The following is a 22,344-nucleotide window of genomic DNA, read 5'->3' on the forward strand; positions in this document are numbered from 1 at the left end:
GCCCGAGCATCACAATGTATACAGAGGAATAAACTTGCTGTGCTCTTCACCAGTGAATTAACTATGAACCCCAGTGACTATGGAGCCATTAAAATCCAGAAGTGATGAATGGCTGCTGAAAGACTCAGGCTGCAGACCTCTGTCCAGGTCCTGAGTATCAGAGTTTTGCGGAAGAGGGACATGTCAACAGTCACTGCCCGCACAGCCCTCACAGCCCCTGGACTTGTCCATCTCTGGACAAGTTCTGAGACATATGGAATACCCAAGGCACTGAGACCCCTGAATCCACTCTGAGGATACAGCCCTGACTCCAGTTATCATGAGGATCAAATCAGATGACATTTGTAGAATACTTGGCAAACCTTCAAGTGCTACATAAATGCTGGCTGCTATTATTATTTTTAATAGGATGATAGCTGAGGGGAAGCAGCTGGTGGCTCAGTGGATACAGCCCTGGGCCTGGAGTCAGGGAGACACGAGTTCAAATCCAGCCCAGACACTTTTCAGCTGTGTGGCCCTGGGCTAGTTACTTGGCCTCTGTTTGCCTAAATCCATCGGAGAAGGAAAAAGCAAAGCGCTCCAGTGTTTTTGCCAAGAAAATCCCGTGGACAGGACCGGTGTGCTGCGGTCCACGGGTCACAAAGAGTCGGACATGACTAAGCACCTGAACGGTAACAAGCCTGAAGGAATGGTGGCAGATGGTAAATACGTTTTCAAGATGGGGGAGACCTGAAGATGGCTGAGGGCAGCAGGGACGCAATGAACGCATCTGCTGCGATCATCTAAGAGAGGTGGCCAAGGGGGTTGAGAGAAGGGATGGACAGCACACACGTGGAATGGGAACTGACAGGATTGTTTAGTGACAATCACGTTAAACTCCTTCTGAAACAAAAAGGTCTGGAATCACCGCTCTTTCTATTTCTCGAGAAGATGGTCATTCACTCAACCCCTCGACCACCGACAAGAACCCACAACCAGTTACCGATGGACAATTCCGGCAGAGACACCTAGAAATGACCACGCTGCTGCTACTTTCTGGTTCTTGCCCAGCGGTGTAGGCTGGAATGCTATGCCAAGGGAGGGGCCAGAGGCTAACATCTGGCTGAAACAGGAGTGGAAGAATCTCCAACAAACAACAGAGAAAACAAGACCGGCTGTGCATACGAGGAAGGCCCTGCCATGGCTTTTCATCCCATTCCTTCCATGCGGCACTGGCAGGGGAAAAGGAGAGTCCCTAAGATTCTAGAACACGGCTTGTCCGGAAGTCCTAGGCTGAGAGAAAACCCCAGAGCTACCCACGTCACTCCTAAGACTCCCAAAGCAGAAGCCTACTTATGCAAAGGCCGGGCCATGGCCCACGTCCCCCAGAACGCCAGCACAGACTTACCTACAGTCGGTGAACAGAAACTCCAGGTGGGTCATGTAAACCTCCCAACATGGCACACTGTACCGCTCGGCCAAGGAAAGGGCGATGTTGTAGACGTTGTTCTCGAGCGTCCTAGAAGGATGACCGGCCCCGAGGGAAGAAAGAGACATGGTTGCCATGAGCCACACAGAAAGTGTTCAGAGGCCTCGCTCCCCGGCAGGTCATTCACGGGACGCCATCCCCGAGACTGACGCTTTGTGGGCTTGCCCAGGGGTCAGCGTCAGCGCGCTGGAATATCACAAGGGGCCCACACCAAAGGGGGAAAAACCTAGAGAGGATCCGTGTTCCCGACCTCCCCATGCCTCAGGGACACAGCGATCTTCAGTCTGAAGGGGAGGCTGCCACAATCTACCCCTTCAACACCAGAAATACCTGAGGCGTCATTCTGCGTAGGAGACCTTGGGACCCCAGCTCTATGGCACTTAGCAATGTGACCTTGGGCAGGTCGTTCAGAGACGGCAGAGGCTTATGGGCAGACAATGAGAAGCCCCCTTCGATACTCCCACGAGAGGAAGGGGCTGGCCGTTAGCCTGTGAGGTTCTTTCCAGATCCAAGTCGACAAGACCAGGACTTCTCTGGGTCTCAGCTTCCTCATCTTTACAAGGGGGATAACCAAGGTGTCTACCTCACAATGCTACTGAGGTTCCCTTAAAGGAGGGAAAAGGTAGGAGCTCTCCTATAAGCTCTCTTGTCCACACACACTGGCTGCCAGCCTGTGGGCATCATAGAGAGAGGCGTCACGTCTTATCCAATCTAGAGGACGCCTCTCCCCAGCACAGCTCTCCGTAAATAGGAGGCCCTCAGGAAACATTCGTTTAGTCGAATTGGGGGCCATGGGCAGGAATCTCAGTTCTAGGACTCACTGCCTGTGTGACCTTGGGGAACTCTGTTCTGTGCCTCACTTTTCTCTTAGAGTGATGGACAGAAAGGGCCTAGAGGAGGCCTAGGGCCTGTCCCCATCTACAGCCTCTGGTCCTCCACTAACACCCTCCGCTGATGCTTCACTGGACCAGGAAAGGACGAGGGGTCTTCCAAGGCCAGGGCGGTGGGAGCAGGCTCTGGGAAACAAGCTGGGAAGTCCCCGTACGTTCACTGGGGCTCATGGCCAGGAGGCCAGACACCAGGTGGGGACAACTTCTGGCCACTGCATCTACTGAGGTGTAGGTTTGTGGAAAGAAACGTGGCTGAGCCGGGACAAGTCCTGAGCATTAAGAAGGACAGACGCTTCCCGCCAAAGCCAGGTTTTGGGGAGAGAAGCGCTTTTACATTTCATCACAAAGCAGATTTAAAAGGGACAATTACTTTCCATTTTGCTTTTCTGCACATCCACAAATCAACAAGTAATGGAAGACTGAGAAAAGAAATCTCTGAAGGCCGTGAATCACAGGAAATCCTTTTTCCAATGAGCTGAACAAGGATACCACAGACAAAGTATCAGGTGATATTAATTTATGAGAATTCATTTTCTCAGAAATGCTTAAATCAAGATAGTCTTGTCAGTTTTCTCTTTAACCACTGACTACTTACTTGGGTCAGCCATTCAGCAGGCCTCTACAAGCCTGTCCTGTGGGTTAGGCTATGTGGGATTGGAATGCAGTCCCTGCCCTCAGAAACTGCTGCCCTCTCTTGTTGGGGAAACAAGACGTGCCCCCAGAAAGCTCAACCCTGACTCCGCCGCTGCTCCACGGGGTTAACAGACTGTCCTACTCAGAGCTCCTCAGCATCTTCCCTGGGTGTAAGACCACCCAGCCACCCTCCCAAGCCCTCCGTCCTCTGGCAGAAGCCCACCTTTCCAGGCTTCCTTCATAGTGAACACCCTCTTCACACACTGTCCTCTGGCCAAACACGGCTACTGGCTGAACCTGGCTAGTTCTGACCTTTCACACTTAGATGTTTGAGCTCCCTGGGCCCCATGCCCAGAAATGACCTTCCCAACTCCACCTGCCCCTGACCCATCTCTGCCTGGGTACATCCTCTCTCCTTCATCCCCACTGATTTGCCCATCCCAAGCAATTGCTCCCTCTTTGAGTTCCTTGGGTCAATCTGCTTGCCCCTCCTATGTAATCGTGCATTTCCTAATTTGTTTTAGAATTATTTATGCATCTGGCTTATCCCTCTCTCCACTGCCACCCCCTCCTAAACTGTAAGCTCTCTGAAAGCAGGGGCTATGACAAAGGGACATTTTGTTTGCCTTAACTATTGACTACAAGAGCCAAGGAAGCAAGGCCAACATGGATCCAATCTTGATGTGCACCCAGTTTGGTGGGAGAGGAATGGCTGGCTCTGGGGTCTGGGGCCTGAGGGACAATAAGCTTGAGTTGTTTGGAGGACAGAACGAAGAGCATCTGAGGAGAAGGGAGATGTAAAGCAGGAAAGACAGGCCCTATGTTTTGGCTAGGCATACCTTCAAGGCTCCAGCCAATGACACACGAACTGCTCAGAAACTAAACACTCGATCTGTGAATGCTCAATGATTATTCCCAGAAGTATTTCTCTGAATAGAGAATTGGGCTAAGAGCTCTTCAGAGTGGCCCAGGCCCCATCTGCTGGGCATCGACAGTCCAGGAGAGACAAGTTCACCATGGAAAGGCATCATCAACATTTACACAAGTTCAGAGGGAGGGGCTCGGGAAGATCTCTGGATCTGGGGGTCAGCGGGCTAGGGGTTTACCCTGCTACTGCCCACTAGCCCTGGCCTGGAGTTTCTCCACCTATAAAAGGAGAGGATTTGCCGCCATCCCAAAAGTCCCTCCTGTCTGACCTCGATCACACACTGGGCAGGGTCAATATGTATGTTCACTCAAAGCCAGCCTCCTCCAATGCAGCCTCCCCTGCACAGAGTCCACTGTGGGTGCTGCACAGCACCCACCAATAATGGGAGGGAGGAAGAAGGAAGAACACCATCATCAAAAGCATTATTTTATCCTTCAGGAAGTACGGCCCACTTGGATTCTTGAAAGCACTCCCTTGCCCAGCCCGCCTGGCCCAGCCCGGCCCGGCCCACTCACTAAAACACAAAAACAACCAGCCAACCAGCATAAAACACCTCCAGCCACCCAAGACCCCCTTTCCACTCCCCGTCTACCAGGGAATGCTCCTGCACTAAGAATTTGTGGCTATGTAGCCCCTGGGCTTGGGAGGCCTGGGGGGCTGGGAGGAGGGGACAAGTAGGAAATGCAGAGCATGAGCCGGAGCCCCAGCAGCACGCATGCATGCTGCTGGTGAGAGGATGGTGACCTGGGGGAAGGTTTTGCAAGGCCCCTCCCCTTCTCCCAGAAGATCAGCAGAAGGGAGCACTGCCCAAAACAAATCTGGCCAAGGGCCACGGCAAAAATAGGGGGAGTTTTTCATTTTATTCTTTGCCAGGAGAGGAGTGGCAGGGACCCCAGAATTGGGGACCTCCTTCGCCTTGGGAGGGGGTCATCTTTAGGCGCAGAGACTGGAAACCCAGGCAGGACTAAAAGCTGAGGTGGTCCTCACGAAGGAGATTTCAACCAGACAGTGCCCAAGGACCTCTGAGAATCCTCGACACGTGTCCCCCTTTGGGTGGATGGCAAGGGAGGCTGCCCCATGAGGACGAGTCTGTGTTGATGCCCACATGGGGTAACAGTGAGAAAGGGGCTCTCAGGAATTCAGCACAAGGGACCCCCATGCGATGGATGATTCTGTCCAAGAGCCACAGAATGCAGACCCTCAGCCCTGGAAGGGACCTTGGGGATCACCTGTACCACCACAATAGTGCCCTCACAGGGCCCCCCACACCACCTCTTGTGGAAGACCTCCACTAACAGGAAGCCTAGGCCTCCCAAGGTGCCACGCTCTACTCTGGCGATCAGAAACTCAATTGCTTAATCCCCTCCTTCCAGCCAGCACCTCACCTGCTGAGGGGGGACAGAGTGGGAGAGCAAACCTACACCCGAGCCCAGCGTCAGACCCGGCTCACAGCATCGGACACCGCGGCCTCGATTTCATCACCTGTGAGGTGGGGACACTAGTGCCTGAATCCCTCAGGCTGCTGGGCGCTGGGGAGGAGAGGGCAGTGCAGCGGGGCTGCTGCTGCTGCCCTGGGTCCACAGGAGAGATCCCGCAGCCAATCCTGCCCGCCTCCTCCTCCCCATGCCCCTCCACTACGGCCCAGGAGCTTCTTGGCCCTTTACTCTTGTTAGTTCCTTCTGGAGTTTCTCTGTTGTTCCAAATCTTCCTCCTTTTCCTCCCTCCCCCTTCCCAGCTCCCTGCCCCCCAGCATCCCCTCACCCTGACTTAACAAAGAGACACTGCTATCACAATGGCGGCCTTCAGAGCCCTTCAGGGGCCGGCCTCTTCCTGCCTGTGCACTGACCTATGCCTCCCCGCTCGCCTCGCACTCTGAGATCCGGTGGTGCCGGCCTCCTGATCGCTGACCGCCTCAGCCTTTAGTGCAGTGCCTTGCTTAATCACTATAGGCTAACTGGGCTGGACGTGGGATGGACAGAGGCCTGAGGAAAGAAGACTTCAGAGATCTGGCCTCCAGAGATGACCAGAGTCCTACCTCTCCCCGTCCTGGACAGATATGGGGTGGGGAGGGGGAGTGAAAAGGTCCCATGACAGCCTGACATCCAACAAAATCTGTCCCGCAGCCCCGGCTGGCCACCCAGTCAAGCTGCACAAAAGGTCAGCGGTGCTAGACACATCGGGGACAGCCGGGCACCGAGGATGCCGCTACTTACTCGGTCAGCCCGAGGATTGTCTCTCTCTTGTACCGGTCATCCGCAGTGAAGCGGGGCACGTCCACGCCCTTGCGCAGTCCCTGGAGCAGCTGGGCCTGGGTGAGATCCTGGAGTCGCTCATGGTAGAAGCCCAGGTGCTGGACCAGCACCCCGACGTCTTCGGACCAGGCCCGGCCATCCGGGTGAGAGACGTGCTCGGTGACCAACTGGACGAGCTCACTGGGATCAGCCTGAAGGCCCCCAGGCCCAAGAAACAAACACAAGCATATCAGGTAGGGCATGGCCCTCATGGTCCAGGGAAGCCCTCCCCTTCAGGCCTCACAACAACATCGGAGGGGCAGAGATCATCAGTCCCATTTTAGAGATGGGAAAAATAGGCCAAGAAAGGTGAGCACCCTTCAGTAGAGTAAGCACACTGAACTGATGGTCAGAGGACGCTGCCTCTTACTCACTGTGCAACCTAAGACAAGCTACTTCCCCTCTCTGGGCCTCAGTTTCCTCATCTGCAAAATGAAGGCATTGGACCCGATGGTTTCAGGAAGTCCCTCCTGGCTCTGACCTTGCCCAGGGGCCAATGGCGAGCCCAGAAGGAGCCTGCGTTTTCTGCCCCAGCCGATAATAACCCCAGACGGCTCAGGACAGTCATTCGTTCTCTGCCGTTTAACAGGACCTCATACGCTGCCCATCTCTTCCACTGGGACACTTTGTATTTTCTGTTATTCCTGGCTTTGGACGAGTCTCCTCCTCAGGAGTACAGATGACCGCCAGCAGCAGTACCCCCAGCCCCGGACTAGGGGAGGGCCGCCAGATGCCCAGGCCACTGCACCAAAGGCCCACGCTGCCGGGGGCAACGTGTTGCTGCCGCGCGTCCCAGGGAAACTCCCCGGTGGAGACTAGACCTTAGGTTCGGTGGCCCTCTCCTGCGTTATTTCTAGCAGCTTCTCTGACAACACAAACCAGTGACTGGAAGCAAGACCCAGAACTCCTCAGAAGAGAGAAGGCGGGAAGGTGGGAAGGCGGGATTCACGCACCCCACTAGAACCTGCTTCTGCATCTGGGCTCAGTGGAGCTGCAGCGGCCGCAGCCCAGGCTCCCCGGAGCTGCCAGAACTGGTCCCTCGGAGCAGGGCGGGGCCCCTCCAGGAGGAGCCTGTCAGCCCCAGGGGTGGCTCCGTTCTGGGTGCGCGCATGGGCGAGCCCCCACTCCGACTGACCACAGGAAGAACCCCCATACCGGCACCGTCCAAACCCATCCCACACGCCTCCCTCCCGGCACAGCCCAAGGCTCCACACCCATTCAAACACTGATGGGGTCCCCGAGCCTGGAGCCGGGGGCGGGGGCGTCTTATCCCACAACCCCCTCCCCACCCAGCAGCTGCAGAACCAGCGTGTGCTCAAATGATGGCCCACTCGGCGACTTAGGGAATACTAATGGTAAGAATGACAGGGTTTGTAAAGCGCTTCCCAAACGACCCACAACTCCACGGTACCGATGCCATCCTTCTCGATGTATGTGGCACGCACGTGCCCCCGACTCCTGCCTGGGGCACTTGGGCCCACCCCCTGATCAGGGCAGTGCCTCAGCGCAGAGAGGGAGCTGTCTCTGCATGCCATGTGGAGGGCTCCTGCAAGTCTGCAAGGCGTCACCAAGCCGAACCCGACATGTTCTTGGTCGATACCATTATGGGACCATCCAGGAGAGCAGATAAAAGTAGCTGATGAACTCTTCCCCGATTTAGGCTGACGGGCTTAGGATCAAGGTTTGACAAAAACCCAGCGGTCTCTGCACACCAGAGGGAAGCAGTTCTGGTAAGCGGAAGGAGCTCTGAAGCTGCAACACTGGGCAAACCAGTTGAGGGCTCTGGGTCTCAGTTTTCCCATCAGTAGCAATGGGGACAGGGGCAGCTAGGTGACCCAGGGAATACAACGCCGGCCCAGGAGTCAGGAGGACCTGAGCTCAAGGTCACCTGGGCAAGTCACTTAGCCCCAACTGCCTCCAAAAAAACAAACAAAGAAACAAGAACAAAGAAACTGCAGGACCACTGGCCCGGTGAGGACCAAATGGAAAAGGACACAGAAGGTTCTGTAAACTCCTGGTCTCTCAGTCTGAGCAGCGGGCGCTCCTGACGCGCCTGCTGAGCGCCTCGCCCAGGCCGAGCCTCCCCCAAGTCCTCCTGACCTAAGTCTCACCACTGGGCCAGGACGGCTCCCAGGAGACAGTGAGGTCGGTGACCCTGCGACCCTGCCCAGCCCCGCCTCACTTACACCCATGCACTTGCATGTCATGGCAGCGCCTCCCCGACGCCATGGGCCTCTGAGGGCAAAGGACAAACAGCCACAACCATCAGGAAGGCTACGCTGCAAAGAGGAAGGCCTCAATGAACGCTGGCCGAGTTAACAGAGGTTCAGACCGCATCCGCAGGTAAAATGCCTCTCACCATCGTGTGCACCCATCTGAGCATCTCCACGGTCCTAGGCCGACGCCAGGCCCAGGGAGGGGCACAGAAGGGCCGTGAGGCACACCCTTGCCACATGGGCCGGGGCAATCCAGCTCAGCAGAAGTGGGAAATGCGTGGGGACATGGTAGAGGAATGACTAGCAGTCAGGATGCACAAGAAAGCACCAGCTAGAACGCCGGACAAATCTAGTAAGCAGAAAGGCAACGGATCAATGTGGAGTTATACATCGGGGTTCAGTGAACTGACTTTGGACGTACAAGATGGAAAACACAGCGATTTGAAAATGATCTGGGGAGCTGGTGGCCCACAAGTCCAATAAGGGTTCCACGTGTGATGCAGGGGCCAAGAAAGCCAAGGTGATCTGGGCGTCCTTAAAGGAAGCTGAGCTCCCAGGACACGGAGATGGTCCCAGGTTGGTCTGCTTTGGTCAGACCCCAACAAAAGAACACAAAGAGGCTTAGTCTGGGCTATGACCACTCGGGAAGGCCTTGGATAAGCTGGGAAGATGGAGAAGAGGGCAACCGGGATGGCAAAGGGCTGAGGACGTGCCACCTGAGGATGAGGAAGAGCTGGATTAGCTCACAAAGGATGGGGAGGAGAGACTGAAAGATGACAGCAGTGACCGCAGAGGGGATTCTGGAGAAGGAGGCGAGCATGTTGATGGCTATGCGTCCGTGGAGAGTGGGAGGCGCCATCAGCAACTGTGAGCAGAGCCTCGGGATGAGAAGAGTACGGCCCTGAGGCCCGGCCAGTGTGACCGCCTGCAGCACACGGCACAAAGCTGGGCACAGAGGGGCTGCTCTACACCTGCTGAACCGAAGCCCACAAGATCAATGGAAGGAAGAAGCAGCAGGGGAGGAGATAAGAGAGGGGGAGGACGGAGCAGGGGCCTCAGGGACCGCGCGCACGGCGAGGAGGGCCTCCCCTCATTAGGGCTGAAGGCGAATGATCAAAGCCATCTTCACCCTGAAACGGGAGCGCTGCCCAGGAGGCAGGGGATGGAGCCGCACCAGACAATAGTGGGAAAAGATGCCTGGGGCACTCAAGCTCAGCAGAGGGCTGGACGAGATGACCCCAGCGAGGAGAGCCTGAGAACTCACCTGCGGCGGTCCTCTTGGCAAGGTCCCTGACAGCCAACGGTCAGCGTCTCCCTCCTGTCCTAGCGCCCCAACTCATCCATCTACACCTGTAACCTCCCAACTGGCAGCTCTTCATGGCTCCATGGGCTCTCGCCATCCAAGCTCTAACGTCTCCCTCAGAGCAAAGCCAACTGCTCTGCAAAATCTCCAGCCAGAAAACTCTCCAAATATGCTGGGGGGAGTCCACAGAGGCAGGAATGGAAAAGTTTTGAGATGACGGAGACATCTGGAATTCTGCACATCTCTGATTACGTGATTCTGCGAGGGCAGCTCTGGCCAGGGAGATCAGGGCCAGCTTCATGGAGGAAGGTCAGCAGAGAGGCTGGGCAGGACGTCCGATGGCCCAGGCCACGGGGCCTCCCTGCCTTGCAGGCACACAGACTTCTAATATGTCTCCATCTGTGCTCCAGAGCTGGTCTGGGAGCCAGGAGGGGCCCAGGGGAGTGGAGACGGAACTGGTCTGGGCTCAAGTCACCTCACGGTGCATGAGGTCATGCTCTCTGACCGCCGCAGCTGCTGAGGAGACGCTGACCTGCAGGGATTATCAAGGGCAAGGACCCATGAGCCAGACCCCTCCTCCAATCTGGCTTCGAGGTGACCGCTCTGCATGGAGGCCCTGATTCTTTCAGAGCCTAATTCAACTGTAAGATTTCTTGGACTGTCTCCAGGAAACATTGGGAGGCCATTTATGGGTCATGCCAATCTTTCAGGGAAGATTAGAAGGTACAAAGGTAGCCAAGAATCAAAAACAGCAAAAACAAAGCTGTTTAGGGGCAGCTCGGTGGCACATGGATAGAGCAGTGGCCCTGGAATCAGAAGGACCTACGTTCAAATCCAGGCTCAGATACTCTTTAGCTGTGAGACTCTGGACAAGTCACTTAACCCTGACTGACCAAAAAAAAAAAATAGCTGTTTGGAAAGAATTAATACTCTCCTGTTTCCTAAACCTGGGAACCATGCGACAGGTAGCAAATGTTTGATGGCAATTTTGTCAAAGATCAAATCGAGTTTCTGTAAAAAGAAAACCTAAATAAACCACCATGAAGATGGAATTTCTTGGTAATTTCTTTGACCGCTGACCAGTCAAGAGGGAGCAGAAAGCGGTGGGAAGATGGCGGCGCTCTGGACCCCCATCTTGGGTCTTCCATTTCCGTCCTTCCTCCCCTCCCCGGTGACCCGCCTGGGCCTCCCTTTTCCTTCTGTTAAATGAAGGCATTGGGCCAGACGGCCTCCAGAGTGGTTCCAACTGCACCATCCTGTGACCACACAGAGAAGCCCAGGCCATAATGCTGACAGGGATCCCACAAGATCATTCCGTCAGACCCGAGGTGTATCTTGGGATTGCCCGAGGCCTTGCCACAAAAGTCCACATTCACTTAATGTTCTTCATCCCTTGGTATCGTTACTAAAAAATCCGTCGGACTGAGAGCAACACATTGCAGCTTTTGTTTTACCGTCTTGGCTTCGCACCTCCTGATGAGCCTCTCCAAAAGAAGATCTAACGCTCCCTCATCCTGAAGGTCCAGGGTAACAGGCTCAGGGGACAGAATGAGCACGAGGGTCCAGTAGCAGAGATACAGAATCTGAACCCGGTGGCCCTCGGAGGTCAGCCAGGCCCCCCAAGAGCCAAACAGGAATCCCCACTTCTACAACACATACCAGAAGTTGAAATCCGCAGAGAAGGGGTATCCGCTCTCTCCCAAAGCTCCTCTAATCCCTGGGAAGCTGGTCAAGTCTAAACCTCACACCCAGTCTTCTAGTCAGACCTCCGGGGTCAGGCCGATCCTCGGCAGGCCTCCAAATTCTTGCCTACCTCTACTGTGTGGGCCCAAAGCGGACTCCAATCTAGACGTGTTTGGTTGCTTCAAGTTATTCTCCAAGGGCAGGGATTCCAATTCTCTCCTCCTCCTCACCCTCCCTGGAATGCACTGCAGCCCCTTGTAGGATTACAGATTTACGCCTGGAAGGCCCTGCAGAGGCCGTGTGGTCCAACACTCTCTACCCCACCCCACGCCCATTTTATAGATGAGGAAACTGAGGCCCAGGAATGGGACCAGAAGTCAGAGGTTGGATCTAGGTGCATATCCCAGAGTCCAGCATCATTAGTCTTTCCACCATCCCTCAAATGAGGTGCCAAAACTGAACACACAATTCCATTCTCCAAAAGCTGTCTGACCAGAGTCATAATAGACATCGTCCGTCTGTAATTTCATTTGGTCCTAACAATCACCAAGGGTGCTAGTACATGTCGGAGGCAGGATTTGAACCCAGGTCTTTGTTCCTCCAAAAATCTCAGAGAATTAACATCACAAAGAATTAGAAGGCATCATCTTCTGCAGAGCAAAGTTTTCAGTTGCATGTCTCCCTCTATTTCTTCTTCTGTCATGGCGGAACAAAAGGCAGGTTTCCAGTCACAACTGATGTGAGTCCCGAAGGCTGTTCATTAATGCCAAATACCAGGAGGCAAAGTGATCTCCACTGGCTGTTTGCTGAGCCAATGGAAGGTTGTAGTCCTCAGGCCGCTTAGGGGAGGCCCCCTGCCTCGCCCAGGCCCCCTACTCCCTTCAGGCCCCCTGCCCCACCCAAGACCCCTGCTCCATCCAGGCCCCCTGCCCCGCCCAGGCCTCTCCTCCAAAGGAAGCCTAGGGATTACACCAAACTTCCAAAGAAATCAGAGCAGTCTGACAAGGTGGGACATGCCACTTTCTATCAGTGTTGTTCTTGATGTGACCCGCCCCCAACAAGGTCCAGGCAGCCAGGCCTCTATCTCCTTCCATCTGGACTTCTCATGCAGGGCCGACTAGGCCCCTGTGTGCACGGCAAGCACTTAATGGAGGGGACGGAAGATCCCACCTGCTTAAAGAGCCTTCTCAGATTATTTCTGGCAACAGAAATGATTATTAAATAACCAATGATCGGGGACATACAGGGTTTTTTCCCTTCCAATTTCCTCATTCTCTGGGTCCAGCCAGCTTCTGAAAGACATTGCTGATAATGACACTGGATTCTCCGTCAGAGCCCACCCAGCTGGGGAAGCTCACTGTGTTCTACTCAGGCTTGGGTTGGGGGGGGGAGCCTTTGTCTAGATTGCCCCAGGTTGGGGTGGTCTGGGAGTAAGGGTGACATAATCATGTCTCCAGCCTCTCATTAGAATAGGGTCACCTCTCATTATACTATGCATTCTTTCATTAATTGTTAACCAATTTCTGTTGACTGCCATCTGTGGGGAGCAACCACTCTTCCAAGGGGGTATAAGAATCAAGAGGCCGCCATGATCTGTCTTTGGTTCACAAGAGATGGCCAAGTGACCGATTCTTTTATGAATTACTTGCTACCATAAATAATAAAATGATTATCCTACCCGGAGGTCCTCAACCAAAGACTGGGTGAGCATGTGGCAGGCGAGTTTTTGGGGGGATTCTGGTTCACGTAGAGATGGCATCAGAAGGCTTCTGAGGTCCCTTCCAGCTCCCAGATTCTGATCTCTCCAATGTAAGTACCCCCTCAGTACTGACAGCAGCTCCCAAACACTTTGCATTCAATGAGATTCTAATTCAAGTTGTTCCAGGGAGCTCCCAGACCCTCCAAAGATCTGCACAACAGGCCAGCACCCTTCTTTTCGGTCATTTTATATTTCACGGGCCCTATCCCCCATCCATCAATCTCAGTGGTCCAATACTGACCTGCCCCATGTCTAATCACACCTTTTTGGGGAAATGTGACCTACACCACTGTTTCGCGTCACTGTTTTCCAGGTGACTTTCTCCCCCCTATGCATCTCTACAACGGCCTCTTCCCCAGAGACTGTGGTGTTCTGAGATCTGTAATCACGTAGTATCATCCAGAAGGCAGTGGGATTAAACATGGATATTTCTGTGACGTGACGCTGCTCGAGACCCTCAGGAGCACTGAGCAGTCAACCACTCGGATGTGGGCCAGCTACTCTTATCTCCCTTTCCAATTCAAAATCCTACTCACTGTCCATTTCTACAGCCTGCGATACATGTGCCAATGTCCTCTCTCCGTGCACTGGTCACCACAAGTACGCCAGCTCGGACGTTAGGCCTGGGTCATCCACTGGGATTTACCGAAATGGCCAATCTCTCTCACTTCCTAATCACTGAGGCTGGATGCCATTCACCCAGTATCATTCAAAAGCAAAACCAGATGGAGGCCCTCCCCACACAAGGAAGCCCTCCTCCGTGGATCCTCAGTGGATCTCCTCCACAACAGCAGGAGCCCCTCGGGGTGATGGGGTGCCCTCTTTGATGACTGGCCGGATCTTAATAACCAGAGGGGCTCAGGGGAGTCCTGTCTGACCTCCACGGAAAACTGAGGTTTCCTCTCGGGAGGACAGTCCTTAACCTGAGCTCCACTTGACCAAACCAAACCTTTTCTTTGTTTTAATCAACAAACAACACGCTCTCGTCTTGGCTGCATCTGTCAGTCACTTCTGTGACAGTAAGGCTGTCATTTGCTGTGGAGAAGCAGTCTGCCGCAGCGCCCGGCACCGGGGAGCACATCCGTCCCAGCGGCCCTGCATCCTTCTGTGGCCGCAGAAACAGGCACTCTGGATGGGGAGAGGCCCCGGTACCCGGGCTGCGAGCAGCGGGTGACAGTCCAGGGGCACAGGTCCTGACCCTGACTGTCACTATGGCTAAGTGGGTCACTGAGAGCCCTAAGACAGACAGGACTGTTTTTCCTTTGGACAGGTGACTAGAGCCAAGCTCCCTCTTACAGATGCTAATTAATTCTTTTCTCCTCAGTTCTGACGTTGTAAAAAGAAGTGAATTAAGGAATTCTTGAGCTGGAAGCGAAAATCAGGGCCTCAAAAGGACGCAGTTTTGTTAATGCAGTGAAATGACTGAGATGGAAGGCCACCCCCCTCCTCCACAGCGGATGATCCCCAGGGAAGGGAGCCTGCTCAACACCCCGCCTGGACCCTGGATAGCCTACTCCACACCAGAAGAGCGCCGAGCTCTCTGGCCATCAAGGCCGGGGTCTTTTGGCTGCGTCCATCCCCACGGCTCCCAGTTTGGCCCTCGGGGCAGAGCAGAGCTGGTGTCATGGTTCCTCCAGGACACGAGAGGACCACAGCTCTCCTTTCTGATCCAGACTAACCAGGCCCCGTTCCCTGAACCGGTGCCCATATGACAGGGGCTCGAGGCCCCCTCCCCAGGCTGGCTGTCCTCCCTCCCAGGCTCATCCTCCATAATGCAGGGGCCTAGCATGGAGGAGTCTCCTAAGGAGGCCCCCAGGGAGCCACACTGCTGGCCATGCTGCTGGCCCGCTTGGAGCTGTGCACACCAATGAACTCACCCGGTACAGCGGATGGCATCTGTCCTGGAAACAGGGCACCAAATGTGAGTAGATCTGCAGGCTGTAATAGTAAGCCGCCAGCTGGAGACACAAGGCTGACTGCGCCTGCCTCTCAAAGCACTTATTGGCGTCGACCACCTAGCAGGACAAGGGAGCAAATGAGCCGGCTGAGCTGGGCCTCCTGGGCACAAGGCATCTGAGAAGGGACGATGAGGTCCGGGTTCAGGAAACCCACCAGCTCCGCCCACATCCGCTGCTCTGACAGTCAAATGAGGCTCAGAACAGGGGAGGGATGATGGCAGGAGGATGGCCGTGATGGCTCTGAGCCCAAGCCCGTCCGGAGGGGACGTCCTCTCTTCTCCCCCCAGCCTGGCTCTCAGGGCCGGGCCCAAACCCATTGCTGCCAATGGGATTTTCCCGAAGGACAGATCAGAACACCTCACTCCTGGACTCCATAAAACCCAGTGGCTCCTATGGCCTCTAGAATAGGAACTCTCCTCATTTGTTAAAGCCCTTTGCAGCATGGCCCCAGCCCGTCTCTGTAAGCCCAAAGTGCTCTGTACCCCCACACCCTACTCCCAAGCCGCCCTTCTCTGGGAGCGCAATGTAACAGACCACCGCGTCTCTCATCTCCACACCTTTGCCCAGAATTCACTCCTCTGTTTCTGCCTCATGGAATCCCTCTCACCTTCAGGATGGGGCCTAAACCCCACCTTCTCCATGAAGCAGTCCCTGACCCCCAGTCCCACCCCAGCTACAGGGCCTCCCTACTGCTCGGTCCTGATTCTGTACACCCTGATACACGAGTGCTTCTGGTCCCTGGCAAATCAAAGCTTCAGGAGGCAGAGATGATTTCTGTTTTCGTCTGTGCCCCCCCAGCACCCAGCCCCGTGACCCCCTGCACCCAGGCCCGTGCCCCCCTGCACCCAGGCCCGTGCCCCCCAGCACCCAGCCCCGTGCCCCCCAGCACCCAGCCCCGTGCCCCCCAGCACACGCAGGCATGTAGTAAATGCTAACCGACTGGCTCATGACTGATAAGGTAGGCAGTTTTTCAAGACTTGCAGAGTGCTTTTTGTTCTACTGAACTTCACAACAGGCCTGCGAGGTGGATACTAACAGTGTCATTATTGTTTCTGCCAAGCAGGTGGAGAAGACAAGGCTGTGAGGGGTTAACTGACCTGTGCAGGCACTGAGCTGATAAACAGTGGAGGCCAGATTCACACCCCGGCCCCGCCCTCCCTCCACTCTGCCCCATAAATCTGCCGGTCCAGAATCCCGGGTTCAGAGCCGGATGGCACCGTCTCATCCAGATTCACAAGAAGCTGCAGGCTTCCATGACCAGGCCTGGAGATGCTCAAAGCACCGTCTGACGTCAGCAGCCACACGACGTGCTCACAGAATAGAATTCTGGTGCCAGTTCATAGAAAGGACAAGGGACAGTGCCTGGGAAGCAGACATCGTCCCATTCGCCCTCTGTGTGACAACTCACCTGTGGCAGGGCGAGCAGGTAAGCCAAGGCCAAGGTCACGTCATGCGGCAAAGCGTCGCTGGCCAGCTGCAGGAGAACTGGAAGGGAAGAAAGAAGGACACGTGACCATCTGTACCATGCAGCAGGTGACGCGTCTTCACGGGCCTCGGTCTGAGCCATCCCAGGGCTCTTGGCAGGACCTGGAGACGTCCAGCAAGGCCACGGCCGTGATCTGGCGGCCTCTGCCTGGCCCACGTGGGGGCCACGCCCAACAGATGCCTGCGTCACACGTTTCCGTACTAGCCCTTACACACTCACAGGCCCCACCTTGGCCCCCCACACCAATCACAGCTCAAGAACAGCTCCACTGCCTTTCAGGGAAAAACTAGCCTGGCCGAGCCTCCCACCATGTGGGGGGACTAGAAAAGCTTCTCTTGGGCAGGACCCTGGGAGGCAACCCTTTCTGAGTCTCTGACCTCAGCATCATGGGCACACCCAGCATGAGTGCGGAGGACAGTGTGGGTCCAGGGTCTGCCACGGCGCCTAAGCAGGTAGCCTTCATACATGGCCACGGCAGAAGAAGAAAGTCCATACTCCCATGATGAGACTCCCCAACCTTAGCCAGCTGGTCCCCAGACAACAGACCCAGAGGAGGGCACCTGGGAGACCAGGGGCTGGGAGGACAAAGCCGCTGGGAGACTCAGGTCCCTCATTCGGCACGGGGCCGGGCCTGGCCCATTAATCAATGCTTGCTGACTGAATGACCAACTTTCGTGCACTGTGAAGCCCTGAAGGAAAGCTAGAAGGGCACAATGAACAGGACCCTAACTCAGTGCCCTCTCACCGTGAAGAATCAGGCTGGGAGGCCCACAGCAGCAGGCCTAAACTAAGCACAGGTGATCCAGACATAGCAGCTGCAAGTGTCCCTGGGGCTTTGGGAGCACCTGCAGGTAACCTGCCAGCAGCCCAAGGCGAAGCATGAGGGTTCAGAGCCACAGGTGCTCCAAGAAAGGAAGGCCCGATTGATTAGAGAAACGCAAATCAAAACAACTCTGAGGTACCACATCACACCTATCAGAATGGCCAACATGACAAGACAGGAAAACGATAAATGTAGGAGAAGATGTGGGAAAATTGAAACACCAATGCATTGCTGGTGGAGTTGGGAAATGATCCAACCATTCTGGAGAGCGAGTTGGAACCGTGCCCAAAGGGCTATAAAAATGTGCATCCCCTTTGACCCAGCAATAGCACTTCTAGGGCTGTATCCCAAAGAGATCATAAAATGGGGAAAGGATCCACGTGTACAAAAATATTTAAAGCAACTCTCTGTGGTGGCAAAAAACTAGAAATTGAGAGGGTGCCCATCAATTGAGGAATGGCTGAATAAGTTGTGGTATATGGATGTAATGGAATACCACTGTGCTATAAGAAATGATGAGCAGGCTGACTTCAGAAAAACCTGGAAAGGCTTGTATGGTCTGAGGCTAAGTGAAGTGAGAGAACCAGGAGAATGTTGTACACGATAACAGCCACGTTGTGTGATGACTAATATTGATAGACTTCACCCTTCTTAGCAATGCAAGGATCTAGGACATCTCCAAAGGCTTCATGATGGAAAATGCTATCCACATCCAGAGAAAGATCTACGGAGTTTGAATGCAGATCCAAACATATTATTCGCTCTTTTTTTCCTCTGTTGTGTTTTGTTTCCTCTTTCTGGAAGTTCCTCCTATTGGTTCTAATTCTTACCTACAACATCACTAATGTGAAAATATGTTTAATAGGAATATATATGTATAGCCTATATCAGATTGCGTGCCGACTTGGGGAGGGAAGTGGAGAGGAAGGGGGAGAAAAATTTAAAACTCAAAAGCACATGGAAGTGATTGCTGATAAATCAAAATAAATTAATTTAAAAAAAAGAAAGGAAGACCCGCCAGATGGGAGGGCACTATCGCTGACCCTCCGGGTCATTCTGCCTGCGATTTTCATCACAAATCTTTCAGGACGTGGATTTAAACGGACAAGAGCAAGATGTGGAGAGACTCACAACATGGAAAAAAAGATCACGTTGTCGATGTCACATTCTAGACTGAGCCCTGCTCTTCCTGCAGGAAAGGTCCTCCGTGGCCCTGTGCCTGCTCCCACCTCCCAGGACTGGCCCACGCAGTTTACACAGCCTGCCACTGCCCTGCACATGCTCCCCATCTCTAGGACTGGCTCACTCAGTCCACACAGCCTGCCACTGTCTTACACATCCTCCCCATCTCTAGGACTGGCCCACTCAGTCTATACATCCTGCCACTGTCTTACACATTCTCCCATCTCCCAGGACTGGCCCGTGCAGTCTACACCCCACCCAAACTGGTCAGCTCTGTGTCCCCAGGCCAGGCCATACACCCTCTATGCCTCTGCTAACAAGACTCCCCATGCCAGACAACCAGAATGCTGCCAAATGCCCCCCCATCCTGTGAAGCCCAGAGCCGTAGGAGGGGCCAGGTAAGTCCAGACTCCACACTTCTCTCATGCACTGCTCAGGTATAACCTATTCCAGTGAGCAGTAGGACCTTCCCCAGCAGGTAACACAGGGCGAGGCACCGCGGGCACATCAGACACCTCCGGGGACATCCTGCCAGGTAAAGCCTCTCCCTTTTTCTACATTCAATTGGCGTTCCTCACCTGAAGCTTCTGCAACAGTGCCCCCTCCCCCACTGCACTCTTCCAGAAAAGTCTCTGCAGATCCCATCACACAGAAACATGCACAGGATGAAGAAGGGTTCAAGAAGTCTAAGCGTTTAATGAAAACGCCAGACGGCGGCACGTCAGGCAGCCGAGGCTGCTTCTAAAGGAGCCGCCTCCTGGCGATGCGCCCTGATGGAGGGGAACCGCGCTACACGAGCGATTAATACCTGGCTCTGGGAAAGTGCGCTGAGCCACTTACTCATAGACTTACCTTCCTAAGAGCATTTCCTTTTGGCTTGCCGCCCGAGTGAGCCCCAGCAGACGCCGGGGAGGGGGTCACCAAGCCAGGGCCAGCTCCGAAGCTAGATGGACGTCAGACGCAGCCGGAATCACTGGGTCCAAGCCCCTCGTTTTACAAATGAGCAAACTGAGGCTCAGAAGGTGAAGGCAGAAACCAGCACGGCCGCGCCTAGGTCTCCTACTCACCCCATGACATCACACGCCTCCACCCACATCCCCAAGTTGGTCCCTGGTGCAGGCGGCCGCTGGGGTGGCAGCGGGGGCCCCGGGCTGACCCCCTCCCACAACCAGGCTGCCCTCACAGACAAGACTGGAGGGCACGGTGTGGCTGGACCAGCGTGGACACTCCCGCGCTGTTCACCTGACTGGATGTTCTGCCCAATGAGCCACAGGTCAAGCGAACAGCAGCTCCAGGGAGAGCTGCATGGCCCGGTCAAGCAGGAAGGAGAAAGCTCCAGCGAGCGGGCAAGCCGCCACAGGCAGACAGATTGGAAGGCCGGTTCTCTTACGGCCTCCTGACATCCTGAGCAGGTGCAACCTCGGGGTCCCCTCCTCAGAACACTTCAGTGAAAAGCACACGGGGGGTGGAGCCAGGAGACGGCTTCAACTTCAACCTCAGACACGGACCTAGGCTGGTAACCAAGTCAGGGCGCTTCACGGCTCCCCGCCTCAGCTTTCCCATCTGTAAAATGGGGGTGATAACATTTGCACTTCCCACGTAAAGTCCTGATAAGGATGGCAGGATTGATGTGAGAAGGAACCAAATGGCTATTCTTGGTCAACTCTGTCATTCTATGGGGAACTGAGGCCCAAGGTGGGTGACTTGTCCAAGGTCTTCCAGGTGGAATTCGAATTCCAACTCTGGTTCTCTGACCCCACAAATCGGTAGAGATTCAGAAGGCTGTTGAGAGGACATCGCTTTGATTTGTGAACGTTAATGGGATCTTTCCGCATCCTCCTGGAGACATCATTCCAGCTGCTTCGCGAACATCCGGAGGCCCCCAAGACTTCAGCAGAAAGTCTAAGTGCTTGAGAAATCTCCTGAAGCTTCCAAATGCAAAGGTGAGGATTCCCAAGCCCTCCTGGGAGGAAGGGGGAGGCTGCCACACACACACGCACACACACATGCACATGCACACACCCACACACACATGCACACACGTGCGCATACACACACATGCACACGCGCACCCACGCATACACGCGCGCACACGCACGCGCACATGTGCGCACATACACACATCCAGCCTCCTCTTTGGGAATCACCCAGTGGATTCTCTCAGTGAATCAGCGCCAGGGGAAAATCTCTCTCCTTGCTCTCTGGGCAGACGAAACAGGTGCTCACTCACCTTAAGGGTCAGATTTTTGGCCTCTTTAAAGAATGAAAGCCCCTCTCAAAGGAAGAAGGCCACCCCATGTGAAGGATGGACAGAGGCCCTCAAGGAAATTCCCAAAGGGGAGCTGAGAAATACTCTGAGCAATGACAGACTCACACACTCATCCAACGTCAGGGCTCAAGGAAACATTCCAGGCGACCTAGGCCAAGCCGGTCATTCAACAGCGGAGGAAGCCGACCTCCACAGAACCGTCCTGCTTAACTGAAAAGCCACAGGGCAGCAAACAGACACTTCCCAGGAGAACTGTAAGGGGACAGCTCTGTTGGATGCCTGAGCTCAGGTAGGTTCATTTTTAAAAGCAATGCAGATTTAACGCAGTTGGATAAACATCTGTGTTGCGGATAAGCAACAAAAGAGGGCGGGGCAGCGCGCCAAGCTCTGGGGGAGACAAAAAATGTTCAGAGGCAATCCTCCCAATAACTATAAAATGTCCCCAGATTTGTGGTACCCTCAGTACAGCCACTCTAGCTAAATGTCACGTCAGTAATAGCCTGCTAACATATAATGAATTTTACGACTCGCAGTATTACTCAATACTCACCAACTCTGTTCTTGAAGAAAGGATTCAGACTATAAAGGAGCACCGCTGAGAGATCAATCACTTAGTATCCACAAGAATTTATTAAGCACACTTAGGTGCCCAGAGCTGTGCTGGGCACCTTGCGGCACAAAAAGAACAAGGAAACGGCCCTGCCCTCAGGAAGCTTATACTCTAAGGGAAGAGGTAGGTTAGAAGCCTGGCCTCTGTCTTGTCTAGACCCTGAGCCACACTGGGATAAAGGGCACCCTCTCCCCTTGTCTTCTTCTCACTCCGCGGCCCTCCCACTCAATCACCAGGGGAGCCGGGAGCCACTCCCCCAGCTTGGGTAAGCTGCTGAGAGCAAGGCCAACCAGGCCTGAGCCCTCTGCTTGTCGAAGTGCCAGGCACAGCCATCCAGCCTTGTGATGCCCCCTCAGACTCTCTGGGTGAGGCCACATGTCCTGACCCTGCGCCTGCAGCTGAACCTCCTCCATGGACTCTTTGTATCATCAACCCTTAGTACATCATAAACCCTTAATGCTTTTTCATCAATCCAGGCAGTTAATCATTTCCTTGCTTTGCCATCCTATCCTACCCCCATCTCTGAAGTCTTGGGGTTAAATTAATTCAAATTAATGGAAGAAAAACTTCATAAAGTAAATGCTGGCTAACTGTGTTGCTATTTTTGTTCAGTCGTGTACGACTCTTTGTGACTCCGAGGACTGCAGCACACCAGGCCCTTCTGTCCTCCACTATCCGTCTGTCCGAGCTCATGTTCACCGTTTCCATGACACCATCCATCGGTCTCATCCTCTGCCATCCCCTTCTCCTTGACCTTCAGTCTTTCCCAACATCGGGGTCTTTTCCAATGAGTCCCGTCTTCTCATTATGTGGCCAAAGTATTTAACCTTCAGTTTCAGTACTTG

At 54.4% G+C, this 22,344-nt stretch overlaps 1 protein-coding gene across 2 annotated transcripts in view; it reads right to left on the bottom strand.

Annotated features, from left to right (window-relative positions):
* Positions 1–22,344, bottom strand: part of NBAS (neuroblastoma amplified sequence) — a 267,157-nt gene that overhangs the window by 86,944 nt on the left and 157,869 nt on the right. For both annotated transcript variants that reach the window (XM_027855628.1, XM_027855629.1), the window contains 4 exons: positions 16,538–16,614; positions 15,049–15,186; positions 6,133–6,362; positions 1,388–1,498 (listed from right to left, as the gene is read on the bottom strand). In XM_027855628.1, the coding sequence (XP_027711429.1) occupies positions 1,388–1,498; positions 6,133–6,362; positions 15,049–15,186; positions 16,538–16,614 (556 nt within the window). The remainder of the gene's footprint in view (positions 1–1,387; positions 1,499–6,132; positions 6,363–15,048; positions 15,187–16,537; positions 16,615–22,344) is intronic.

The sequence above is a fragment of the Vombatus ursinus genome, unplaced genomic scaffold (genome assembly GCF_900497805.2).
Source record: "Vombatus ursinus unplaced genomic scaffold, bare-nosed wombat genome assembly UNPS02010980.1, whole genome shotgun sequence".
Taxonomy (NCBI): Eukaryota; Metazoa; Chordata; class Mammalia; order Diprotodontia; family Vombatidae; genus Vombatus; species Vombatus ursinus.